This window comes from Ochotona curzoniae, unplaced genomic scaffold, assembly GCF_017591425.1.
Source record: "Ochotona curzoniae isolate NIBS_2020 unplaced genomic scaffold, NIBS_Ocur_1.0 scaffold_3208, whole genome shotgun sequence".
Classification (NCBI taxonomy): Eukaryota; Metazoa; Chordata; class Mammalia; order Lagomorpha; family Ochotonidae; genus Ochotona; species Ochotona curzoniae.
Window position 1 is genome coordinate 4,672,953 of NW_024467106.1, and position 12,811 is coordinate 4,685,763.

General features: G+C 53.0%; 2 protein-coding genes across 2 annotated transcripts in view; one reads left to right on the plus strand and one right to left on the minus strand.

The window, feature by feature from the left end:
* Nucleotides 1-10,306, minus strand: part of NUP188 (nucleoporin 188) — a 44,976-nt gene extending 34,670 nt beyond the window's left edge. Inside the window, exons 1-4 of the mRNA XM_041004318.1 lie at nucleotides 10,271-10,306; nucleotides 6,562-6,616; nucleotides 4,887-4,960; nucleotides 296-380 (exon numbers count right to left, since the gene is read on the minus strand). Coding sequence (XP_040860252.1) covers nucleotides 296-380; nucleotides 4,887-4,960; nucleotides 6,562-6,616; nucleotides 10,271-10,302 — 246 coding nt within the window. The 5' untranslated portion in view covers nucleotides 10,303-10,306. The remainder of the gene's footprint in view (nucleotides 1-295; nucleotides 381-4,886; nucleotides 4,961-6,561; nucleotides 6,617-10,270) is intronic.
* A 146-nt stretch (nucleotides 10,307-10,452) lies between these two features.
* On the plus strand, nucleotides 10,453-12,628 carry DOLK (dolichol kinase). Its single transcript, XM_041004504.1, has one exon. The coding sequence runs from the start codon at nucleotides 10,722-10,724 to the stop codon at nucleotides 12,336-12,338; it is 1,617 nt and encodes a 538-aa protein (XP_040860438.1). The 5' UTR covers nucleotides 10,453-10,721; the 3' UTR covers nucleotides 12,339-12,628.
* The last annotated feature ends 183 nt before the right edge of the window (nucleotides 12,629-12,811 follow it).

Genomic DNA, 12,811 nt, shown 5'->3' on the forward strand with positions numbered 1-12,811 from the left:
TAGCTGATACCCAGCTACCCAGTCACCCAGTCTGCCTCTCCCTCTCTCTGTCACTCTGACTTCCAATAAATAAATGTTTATTATGATTTTGATTTTGAAAGGCTCGTTCCATCTTCAGACAATAAAGGAAACTGTGACGGCCACTGAGCGAGTCCAACAACTGCTCCCGTGACAGGTACAAGAGTCACCAACACTCGATGGAACCCGTCAGTCAACTCAGTTTTCAGCAACACTAAGAATAAAACTCTGCACGTCCCCTGCAGTAATGTCTTAAATCCGAGCTGATTTTACTTACCAGAAATTTGCTGATCCGTAATCCCAGCTCCTTCAGGGGAGAGGCTACGTCCTTATTAGCTTTCACTTTTTCAGCTGAACTTGAACTACAAAACAACAATCATTTTCTCACTCTCATTGACTAGGGTTTCAGATAAGTCGCACTTTCTCCTGTTCTTTCAGTACTTACAAAACATTAGATAACACAAATTCACCTCTACTTTAAAACACAGAGTTGGTTAGCTGTAGCTCATAAAAAGTACGTGGTGGGCTTTTTTTTTATACTCTAGTCATGTATATTATTGTGTACATTTTAAACAAAGGGCCTTCAGGCATCCTATTCTCCATGTGCCAGAGTCAAAGGCACAAGCAAACACTATGGGGTGGGCTTTGTGGCATAGTTTGTAAAGCCACGACCTATGATGCCAGCATCACATTGGGCGCCTGTTCACATGCCAGCCACTCCACTATTTTTTTTAAGATTTTTTTCATTTTCATTGAAAGGTGTACTAACAGAGAAAAGAAGACAGAGAGGTTCTCCACCCACTGGCGCATGTGCCTACCAGTTAAGCTGAGCCAATCCAAAGCCAGACACTTCCTCCAAGTCTCCCGCGTGAGCACAGGTGCACAAGCACCATCCCCACTGCTTCCCCAGGCCCTCAGCGGAGAGCTGGATCGTAAGTGGAGCAATCAGGACACAAACCAGCATGCAAATGGAATGCTGGCACAGGCAGGGGGAGAATTAACCTGTTGAGCCAGTGCGCAGGCCCCTAGCTACTCCCCAAGTGGTGGCAACCGCCAAAGCTGAGCTGATTCAAAGCCAGAAGCTAGGAGCCAGGAGGCTTTTCCTGACGCAGGTGCAGGGTCCCAAGGCTTTAGACTGTCCTTGACTGCTTTCCGAGGCCACAACCAGGGAGCTGGGTGGGAAGTGGAGCAGCAGGGATACAAACCAGCAGCCATATGGGATCCTGGGCACATGCAAGAAAAGATTTTTTCCACTCACGAAAACCAGGACAGGGGCTGGGGTGGAATGGGGTGTGGGACAGATTGGATTACTGCTACACATACTGGCAAACCAGGGTAGGAGGCGGGCCTGGTGGGGGTTATTGTGGGTCGCTCCAATAGGCTGCAGCTCCCATTTGTTTATGCGAGGGCTGAGAATGTGTTGGGCAGCACCAGGCTGGACTGCAACATCGATCGATTCCAATGGAAGTTGAGGCTGAAAACAGAACCAACCCAGCAATTGCAAGCACCAGCTGATCAGGGCCATGGACTGAGCGGGCCCTGTACCTGCTAGTACATACAAGAATCTGGTCCGAGAACACCTCAGACAAAGTTTCTTTGGAGATTTCCCGAATCGAAATGGCGAACTCAGAACCCTAACCAAGAAAAGAGAGAAGACAGAACAGGCCAATCAACCATTTCGGCTATATGTTGGCAGCGAAATACAGGGCAAACGGAGACTCTATGATGGACTATGTCAATCAGTGGATTCTTCAAAGACCTCATAGTGCTTGGAATGGCAAGATTGACAGCAATTCATAACTGCTGAAATATCAAAACACTTGAGCAAGAACCTCAGAGCATACCCTACATCCGGGACCTGGGGAGGGTGGGAAATTGGGTGGGCCTTCTCCCTTAATACCCCCCTTTAAACATGAAGGAAACAATATGGAAATAATAGTCTTACCCACTTTCCTATAGCCCTTGAACCTTTTTACTCCAGTTAACTATGTAAAGATTGTCAAAAATATAATAAAAAAAAAAAGGTTAAAAAAAAGATTTTAGCCACTAAAATCTTTCAATAACAATACTTAAGATGTATTTGTTTTTTTTTTTTAAAGATTTATTTTTATTATTTTGTTTATTGGAAAGGCGGATATACAGAGAGGAGAGACAGAGAGGAAGATCTTCCGTCCGATGATTCACTCCCCAAGTGAGCGCAACGGGCCGATACTATGCCGATCCGAAGCCAGGAGCCTCCTAAGGGTCTCCCATGCGGGTGCAGGGTCCCAAAGCTTTGGGCCGTCCTCGACTGCTTTCCCAGGCCACAGGCAGGGAGCTGGAAGGGAAGCGGGGCTGCCGGGATTAGAACCGGCGCCCATATGGGATCCCAGGTGTGCAAGGGGAGGACCTTAACCACTTGCGCCACCGCGCCGGGCCCGATGTATTTGTTTTTACTTGAAAGGTAGATAAACTCGGGCCTGGTTAAAGTCCTTGCCTTGAACGCACTGGAATCTGGAATCCCATATGGGCGCCGGTTCTAATCCCAGCAGCTCCACTTCCCATCCAGCTCCCTGCTTGTGGCCTGGGAAAGCAGTCGAGAACGGCCCAAAGCTTTGGGACCCTGTGCACGCGTGGGAGACCCGGAGGAGGTTTCCTGGCTTCGAATCTAACCATTGTGGCTGCTTGGGAAGTGACTCAATGGATGGAAGGTCTTCCTCTCTGTATATCTGACTTTCCAATAAAAACAAATAAACCTTAAAAAATTAACAATAAAAAATCAATGATAAAATATGAACAATAAGAGTGCCTAGATATGATAAAACAGTGGTTATCTTCTTTTGTAAAGTTACTGATTTCATCAAGGCAGTGATGTAATCAAGCGGAAAGGGCTAATTCAAGAACAGAAAGGTCATTAGCCTAAGATGATGAAGATGAAGGTAGAAAAATTTAACAGATGTTCAGAAACCAGTGATGAGAGCAACCTGGGCCCCTCATATAATCAAACGGCATCTGGACCACACAGAGATGAGTAACTCTAGCTTTACAAGCTGTGTTCTCTTCTGAACCACATTGTTTAAATTGGTGTTTTCACGAAGAAAAGAGAGAAGACAGAACAGGTCAACCAACCATCTCAGCTATGATGGACTATGTCAATCAGTGTATTTTTCAAAGACCTCATAGTGCTTGGAGTGGCAAGACTGACAGCAATTCATAACTGTTGCAATATCAAAACCACTTGAGCAAGAACCTCAGAGCATGCCCTACATCTGGGACCCAGGGAGGGTGGGAAATTGGGTGGGCCTTCTCCCTTAATACCCCCCTTTAAACATGAAGGAAACAATATGGAAAACATACTAGTATTATCCACTTTCCTGTAGCCCTTGAACCTTCTTACCCTAATTAACTATGTAAGGAATGTCAAAATAAAATTTTATAATAATAAAAAAAAATTGGTGTTTTCTTCTGCTCATTAAAAAACAATCTACATATTTATTCCCCAAAGCCTCTCTGATCTCAAGGAGGCAGACGAAGCGAAGAGGAAGGGAGCTGGCATTATGGTACAGCAGGTCAAGCTGTCATTTCCCACAACAGCAGCACCCCATACTGGTTCAAGCCCCAGCTGCCTGCTTCTGATCCAGTTTCCTGCCAACACACCTAGTAAGGCCATGGAACTGTAATGGGGTGTAGCCATCGATGGCTGACACCTGCTCGTCATCAGGTTAATTAACAGCAGTCTGCATCCTACCCCTCCTACTTCCTCTCCATCATCCAAGTTAACTGAAGGCGAATCGCACACATTCAACCCCTCTCCAGTGTTCCTCACCATTCAGAACACCTGACAGCCAAGAACTTACTCTGCAAGCTCCAGGCACCTGGCCCCTCCTGTCTCCTATCGAGCTAGATTAGGTTAATTAGCTACAGAAAAACTTTGGGCTCTAGTAACTCCCTTCCTGCCTCCTGCACGAGGAAGCTGTGTACTGTATGGCTCTCACCCAGATGAAGATGAGAGCTTTAAAAATCCTGACTTTAGGACCCGGTGCAGTGGCCTAACAGCTAAAGGACTCGCCAGGATCCCATATGGATGCCAGCTCTAAGCCTGGCAGCCCCATGTTCTATCTAGCTCCCTCCTTGCTTGTGGCCTGGGAAAGCAACTGAGAACAGCCCAAAGCCTTGGGACCCTGAAGTCCAGATGAAGCTCCAGGCTCCTGGCTTCAGATGAGCTAAATTCCGGCATGAACCAGTGGATGGAATATCTCTGTTTCTCCTCCTCTCTGTAAATCTGATTTTCTAACAAAAAATAAGTAAAATCATCTTTAAGAAGAGGTCTCTGCCATTCATATGGAAGACCCGGATTGAGTTCCAGCTCAGCCATGGTCACTGAGAGCAAACCAGCATATGGAAGAATACTGTGCGCTCCAACAAAAATGCCATAAGTAGTCCCCATGCTGAAGGGTGTCGGGCACACCAGGGGCTCAGGATACTAACCGATACACAGAAAATCCACGGTAAACAGCTAGCATTCAGTCCTCACACAAACACAGCGGAGTCTAAATAACTAGGAACTTCACTGGAATATTTACAAAATCCTGATCACCACATATAACATTACTAATTGGATTTTATAATACTGTATTATAATACTGTACGAAGAAACTTTACTCCTTCAATAGACTGGGGAACCAAACTGGTAACCAAATTGCACCCTGACCTCCTCAGGTAGGGACAGCAGGAAGGACCCCAGGACAGCCTTCTCACGTAGGGACAGCAGGAAGGACCCCAGGACAGCCTTCTCACGCAGGGACAGCACCCCAGACAGCCCGCTTCATGCCAGGTTGCCCGAGGTAGCAGTGGAGGGAACCCTAACCAGACACGCAGAAGAGCCTTACCTGGGTGGTTTGTAATAAGAAAGCCCCTCCAGCAACCGCTGCCAATGTTTATTCAGTTCTGCCTCAATCTGATTCTGAAAAGAAAAAGGTAATTGTGTAGGTATCATTTTCATCAGACTCCATGACCCTGCTCTTTAAGTCTTTTTAATATGCATTTGTCCCTCAGCTCAGAATCCTTTCCCAGACACCAAATGATTAATGATTTAACCTTATGTGACAATCCTGATAAATACACCTTCTAGCGGCTGTACAACATTTTACCAAGTGGCTAGATAAAAATTCCTTTCATATTAAGTACTTCCACTAACCGTAATTCTTTATTCACTTATATAATTCTGTGCTTTCTAGCTGACTCTCAGCTCCGCTCACGACCCAGCCTCCTGCTATTGCGCCCTGGGAGGCACATGGGATGGCTCGCGTGACTGAGCCCCTGCCACCATGCAGGAGACGTCCATGGAGTTCCAGCTCCTGCCTCTGGTGTGATTTAGGCTCAGCTGTGTGGACAACTGAGGACCGAACCAGTGGATGGAAGATTTCTCTCTGTTGCTCTGCCTTCCAAACAGATGAAAATAACTTTTTCTTAAGTAAGGCTTTAAAGCAGATGTAATATTCACGATGTCAGTTGCAGTAAGCACAGCAGTAACTGAAGAGCTCTGTGAGCAGAGAAGGCTTGCATTTGCTCATCTGTCCCCAGATGGCCCAACAGGCCCCTCCCTGGAACTGCCAACCAGGCCCGGTCTCCCACGTGGGCGGCAGGCCCCAAGACATGGGCCAGCACCTGCCGTCTTCCTAGACGAAACGGAGCACTCAGACCTGGAACCAGAGCTCCGACACAGGACGCCAGTGCTGCAGGTGGCTGCAAAAGCCTCGGAGCCACAAAGCCAGCCGGACGTCATCCTGACACTTATCCTCAGAGGACAAGACCACCCAAGGACCGCCGGGGAAACTTCCCTCCACTGACGATGTACTTGCAGGTGTTCCCTGAGGCACAGTAACTGTAAGCTGGAGGAGGCCAACGAAGGAAGAGCACGAAAAGTCACTCGAGTACTGGCCCTGAGGCAGCAGCAAAGCGTGCATATCTGCTCTGAGAGCGCTGATGACCGAGAGTAACGCCCCCCATGAGACTCTGTTCTTCACAGACGGAGCCTCCAGAAACGCCAGCAGCAAGGCTGGGTCAGGGTCCCACACAGCCGAGGCCAGCAGTGCACGAATGCTCCCCGGGTCATGGCAGTAAGAATACACTTTCCCAGGGCCCAGCGCGGTGGCCTAGCAGCTAAAGTCCTCGCCTTGAACGCTCTGGGATCTCATATGGGCGCCGGTTCTAGTCCCAGCTGCTCCACTTCCCCTCCAGCTCCCTGCTTGTGGCCTGGGAAAGCAATTGAGGACCAAAGCCTTGGGACCCTGCACCCATGTGGGATACCCGGAAGAAGCTCCTGGATCCTGGCTTCAGATCGGCATAGCATCAGCAGTTGCACTCACTTGGGGAGTGAATCATTGGACAGAAGATCTTCCTCTCTTGTCTCTCTTCCTCTCTGTATAACTGACTTTCCAATAAATAAATAGATCTTTAAAAAAAAAAATACACTTTCCTTTCTGGCTTCAAAGCCAGTGCAGGGAGCTCTGCAATCCGAACAGCACAAAGCCCACAGAAGCCACACAGGGACGCTCCCCTTACCAGTTCTCTCAGAGCCGACCTTCCAAGCAGGATGGTCCACAGCTCTCTGCTGCTCCTGAAAATGGAGACAGAGCACATGTCATTTTACAGCTACTATATCTACTCCCCACAGAGCAAGGCAAGCAATCATTCACATTCTTTAAAATGACTATGGAATATAATTTTGTTAACATTTTAGAAAGGAATCCTGGGAGAATGTTTGATGACCAAAATAAACTAAGATGCAAAATTTTAATCTAAACCAAACAATGTATTGAAAAAAAAAAAAAGACAACAGGGCAGAGGCCTGGCTCAGCTGGTGAAGCCATCGCTGGGCTGCCTACACCCCACGTCACAGCGTCCACCTCGGATCCCGGCCGTGTGCGCCTCCCTGGGCCCCTGCTCATGTGTGCCCTGAGCCACGAGAGCCGACAGCAAAGGCACTGAGGCAGCACCGCCCCCTCCGTGGGAGTTGGGGTGCCCTCCTCAGCCTTCAGCCCGATCCAGTGCCAGCTGCTACAGGCATCCAGAGGGCATTTCCCTGTGTCACTCCAGTCAGACATTCTGTCTTTCAAATAGCCAGATAGAAAGTTAGATAAACCTTCAAAAGGAAAGAAAACACCTGCTTATCTAACTCCTCATTGCCATTTTTAAAACAAAGGTTTTTTTTTTTAATTTGAAAGGCAGAATTCCAGAGAAAGACAAAAGAGAAATTTTCCATTTACTGCTTCTCTCTCCAGAGGGCTCAAGGAGCCAGGACGGAGCCAGGACGGAGCCAGGACGGAGCCAGGACAAAGCCACAACTTTGGGACTCCATCAGTGTCTTCCCCAAGAGTGGCACAGCCCACAAATTTGGGCCACCTCTGATCGCATTCCCAGGTGCACCATCAGGGAGCTGCACTGGGGGTGGAACAGCCAGGCCTTGAACCAGCATTCCCGTGATGACCCCTGACAGCAGCCAACACACTGTGTCACACCAATTCCAGACAATACACTAGACTGTTAAGTGCAGAAAGAGGTCACTGGATACCATTTCTTTTTCTTTTCTTCCTATTTTTTTTAATGGGTCTGTGTTGTTGCGTTAACAGGTTAAGCTGACACCTGCTCCGCCGCATTCCCTTGGCTGATACAGGCCGAGTCCCGGCTACTTCACTTCAAATGCAGCTCTTTGCTAACGCAGCTGGGAGAGCAGTGCAAGATCGTGGAAGTGCTTCAGTCCCTGTCCCCCATACAGGAGACTCAGATAAAGCTCCTGACCTCTGACCTCTGGCTTCTGCCTGGCCCAGCCCTGGCTGCTGCAATCAGTTGGGGATTTTTGTCTCTCCCTTTCTCTGTAACTCTGCCCATCAAATAAATAAAACCTTTGAAAAATTAAAATAAATAAATAAAACCATAATAAAATAGTAATAATAATGGGGACCAATGCTATGGCGTATTCAGTTAAGCCTCTGCCCATGATGCCAGCATCCCACACAGTCAGATTGGAGTCCCAGCTGCTCCACTTTTGATCCAGCTCTCTGCTAACATGACTGAAATAAGATGGCCCAAGAACTTGGGCCCCTGCATCCATGTGGAAGACGCAGAAGATGCTCCTGGCTTGGCCTTGGCACATCCTGGCCGTTGCATCCATCTGGGGAGTGAGCCAAAGGCTAGAAGCCACTCTGTGTCTCTCTCTCTGATCCTGCCTTTCAAATAAGCAATATTTTAAAATAAAATCATAAAGTTCAGATAAAGCTCTGGCCGTTTCCATTGAAAAGGCAGATATACAGAGAGGAAGATTTCCCGCCTGATGATTTACTCCCCAAGCGGCCGCAACAGCCAGAGCTAAGCCAATCCAAAGCCAGGAGCCCAGAGCCTCTTCCAGGTCTCCCACGCGGGTGCAGGGTCCCAAGGCTTTGGGCCGCCTTGAGTACTTTCCCAGGCCACAGGCAGGGAGCTGGATGGGAAGTGGAGCAGCCAGGACACAAACCAGAGCCCAGATGGAATGCTGGCAGGAAGGCAGGGGAGCCTGCAGTCCTGGCCACTCCCCAGTGAAGGCTGCCACAGCCCTGCGCACCTCTCCTCCCGCACACAGGAAGCTTCTTCCTTAAACCAGGCACCGTGCAGTGATATAACCTACAGCACCCAGGACAGAGCTGAGTGGACTGCTCAGCCCTGGGGCCTGAGGCAGGACCCTGGACCCCACAGAGCCCAGTTTACATACGGGTGGGAGGCCATCAGACTGTCCCACAGACTTGCAGGGTCCTGACTGCGGCAGTGGCCCTGGGATGCAGCTCCACAGCTGCACGAGGGAACAGTGCCCAGAGCTGGGGCTGGCACTGTGGCATAACAGATTAAGCCTCACTTGGGTGAATGCAGGCAGCCCATATGGGTACCGGATTGAGTCCCAAATGCTTGGGTCCTTGCACCCATGTGGGAGACCCAAAAGCAGCTCTCGGCCCAGCTCTCACCATTGAGGCCACCTGGTGAGTGAACCAACACGCGGAAGATCTCTCCCTCCGTGTACGCCCTGTAACTCAGTCTTTCAAGCAACGATAAAATAACAAAGTAAAATAAAACACAAGATACACCAAAATGCCAATATTCAAACTAACTTTCAGACAAATCAGGCACAATCTTCCTCAAACTGAGCAGGTGAAGGCTGACCTCATTTCCGATCAGGGGCTAACGTGTCCTAACACATAAATAAATGCCTTTCTATACCAGGGTCGGCTTCACAGTTCTTTCAACATTGCTCTTCACGTTCAGAGAAACAAACGGGCTGCAAGGAGGTGACTTGGCTGAGGTCAGCTCACGCAGCTGCTTCTTGGTGCCCACCCCTTGGGCATTCCCTGCAGTGCTGGTGCAGGCCACGCCATCACAGAGGGCTGCGAGGATGCCCCCTTCCCTCTCGCAGGCAGGAGCACCCCTCCATCACCCTGTGGGAACCCCACCTTCTCCACTGCAGACCCCCCGCCCAGCTCCAATGACCATAAAACAACAGCCACAACAACAAAAAAAAAAAACAGCTTGGGAAAGACAGGAGCCGAGGCGCCAGAATCCTGAGACACGCCAGGGATGCGGGACACCACAGATCCCGCGGGAGGTGGCAGGAGCAAAGAACGAGACCCCCTCTCCCCCCCCAAAAAATGGCGGGGAAGCCACGAGGAGGGCTGCAGGAGGGGCAGGCGAGGGACAGAAAGAGCTGCTTGTCCCAGCCGTCACACAGCAGCCGGGGTGCGGCGAGGGGACCGCGGCCACCATCTCCCGCAGCTGGACACTGCTCCCTGCAACCTCCAGCGCCCCTGGCCGTCCCCACACAGCCGGCCAGGCGGCACCGGGCAGCGTCCGGCCGTGTCCCCCTCACCCCGAGGCGGCCACAGGCCATGGTCACTCTCCCATGCCGGACCGCCCGGGGCGAAGCGGGGAGAGGTCCTCCCGCCACCGCGACGCGCCGAGGTGAGGGAGCACCCGGGGGGGTGGGCGGGCAGCGGCGAAGAAAAAGGGGGCGCCCAGGGAGGTGAAAACGAGGCAGGGAGCTCAGGGCAAGGGCTGAGGAACCGGCCTCCCCGGACAAGTGCCCTCAGATCCCCGCGCGCGAGGACCGTTTGGATCTAGCCGCCCTCCCGCCTCAGCTTCCCGTCCACGCAACCCTGGGCTCAGCCCGCACATCCCTGTCCCCCTCGACTCCCGCTTCCGTCCGGCTTCCCCCCAGCGCCCCGCAGCCCACCGAGCCCACCAGGTGCCGCACCTCACACTGTGCCCGCCGGCGGCCGCCGCCATCTTCGCGCGCGCGCGCACAGACACACGGCGCCTCGGCCCCGCCCCCGGACGCCGTGCTCACGTGACCGGCCGGCCGCCTCCGGGTCGCGCCGCGTGGGCGGGGCCTTCCATCACGTGATGGACAGGCCAGGTCAAGATGGCGAGGCCCGCGGAGGGAAGAGCTCGGCCTGGGCACGCGCGCTCTGGATCGTGAGCCAGGCGGAGGAGGAGTGGAAAGGCTTTCGCCGGAGGGGCCGGCGGTGAGGTGTGACTGCGCGGCAGCTTCTTTCGCCGCAGGGAGTGTGAGTTCAGCGCTCGAAGCTGGAGGAGGTTGCCGGCTGGGTGAAAACGGCCGCCTTCAGCTTGGCGGGGCCGAGCAGCCCCGACTGCAAGGGCGTCCCTGCTCACCCCTGCTTCCCCGCAGGCCCGGCCCCGGAGTGATGACCCGGCAGTGCCCCCCGGCCCCAGAGCCCGCCGCCCCGCTGAGCGGGTCGGTGCTGGCTGAGGCAGCTGTGGTGTTCGCCGTGGTGCTGAGCATCCACGCGACCGTGTGGGACCGGTACTCGTGGTGCGCCGTGGCCCTGGCTGTGCAGGCCTTCTACGTCCAGTACAAATGGGACCGGCTGCTGCAGCAGGGCAACGCCGTGTTCCAGTTCCGCATGTCGGCCAACAGCGGCCTGCTTCCCGCCTCAGTGGTCATGCCTTTGCTCGGGCTGGTCATGAAGGAGCGGTGCCAGGCGGCAGAGAACCCGGCCTTTGAGCGCTTCGGCGTGGTTGTGGCGGCCACGGGCATGGCGGTGGCCCTCTTCTCGTCCGTGTTGGCGCTGGGCATCACCCGCCCGCTGCCCACTAACACGTGCGCCGTCTCGGGCTTGGCGGGCGGCGTCATCATCTACATCCTCAAGCACTCGCTGAGTGTGGGCGAGGTGATCGAGGTACTGGAGGTGCTGCTCATCTTCGTGTATCTCAACATGATCCTCCTGTACCTGCTGCCCCGCTGCTTCACCCCCGGAGAGGCGCTGCTGGTGCTGGGGGGGCTTAGCTTCGTCCTCAACCAGCTCATCAAGCGCTCTCTGACGGTGCTGGAGAGCCAGGGGGACCCCGTGGACTACTTCCTGCTGGTGGTGGTGGTGGGCGTGGTGCTGCTGGGCGTCTTCTTCAGCACCCTCTTCGTCTTCATGGACTCGGGCACCTGGGCCTCGTCCATCTTTTTCCACCTCATGACCTGCGTGCTGGGCCTCGGCGTGGTCCTGCCCTGGCTACACTGGCTCATCCGCCGGAACCCCTTGCTCTGGCTGCTGCAGTTCCTTTTCCGGACACACACCCGCATCTACCTCCTAGCCTACTGGTCCCTGCTCGCGGCCCTGGCGTGCCTGGTGGTGTTGTACCAGAACGCCAAGCGATCCGAGTCCTCTGAGTCTAAGAAGCACCAGGCTCCCGCCCTGGCCCGCAAGTACTTCCACTTCATCGTGGTGGCCACCTACGTGCCAGGCATCGTCTTTGACCGGCCGCTGCTGCACGTGGCCGCCACCCTCTGCCTGGCAGTCTTCCTCATCCTGGAGTATGTGCGCTACTTCCGCATCAAGCCCCTGGGCCACACCCTGCGCGGCCTCCTGTCCCTCTTCCTGGATGAGCGGGACAGCGGACCGCTCATCCTCACACACATCTACCTGCTGCTTGGCATGTCTCTCCCCATCTGGCTGGTCCCCAGACCCTGCACGCAGAAGGGGAGCCTCGGAGGCGCCCGGGCCTTGGTCCCCTATGCCGGCGTGCTGGCTGTGGGGGTGGGCGACACGGTGGCCTCCATCTTCGGCAGCACCATGGGAGAGATCCGCTGGCCCGGGACCAAGAAGACCTTCGAGGGGACCATGACGTCAATATTCGCCCAGGTCATCTCTGTGGCACTCATCTTGATCTTTGACAGCACCGTGGACCTGAACCACGGGTACGCGTGGATCCTGGGCTCCATCAGCGCAGTGTCCCTCCTCGAGGCGTACACCACACAGATCGACAACCTCCTTTTGCCTCTCTACCTCTTGATATTGCTGATGGCCTAGTTGGGGCTGGGAGAAAAACAGGGACTGACCAAGATCCCCATGGCAACCAGCCACGTGGGCGGGAGGAGCCAAAGAGTAAAGAGCAGATTGGGTTTTTCTGTGGAGTCAGATTGAAAATAAAATTTAAAAATAATAGTAATAAAGCCAAACCCTCCCAGTTTTAGTATGGCTGCAGTTTAAAAAGGGGAGGGAGACCTTTGGAGCCAGTGCAGCAGCTCAAGTGTCTAGTCCTCCACCTGCCAGCACCAGCATCCCATGGGGACACTGCTTCGTGTCCCAGCTGCTCCACTTCCATCCAGCTCCCTGTTGATGTGCCTGGGAAAGCAGCGGAGGGTGGCCAAGGCCTTGGGACCCTGCGCCCACATGGGTGACCCAGACGAGGCTCCTGGCTTCAGAGCGCTCAGCTCTAGTCATTGTGGCCATTCTCTCTGTAAATCTGCCTTCCAAATAAATAAAACATTAAAAAAAAAAAA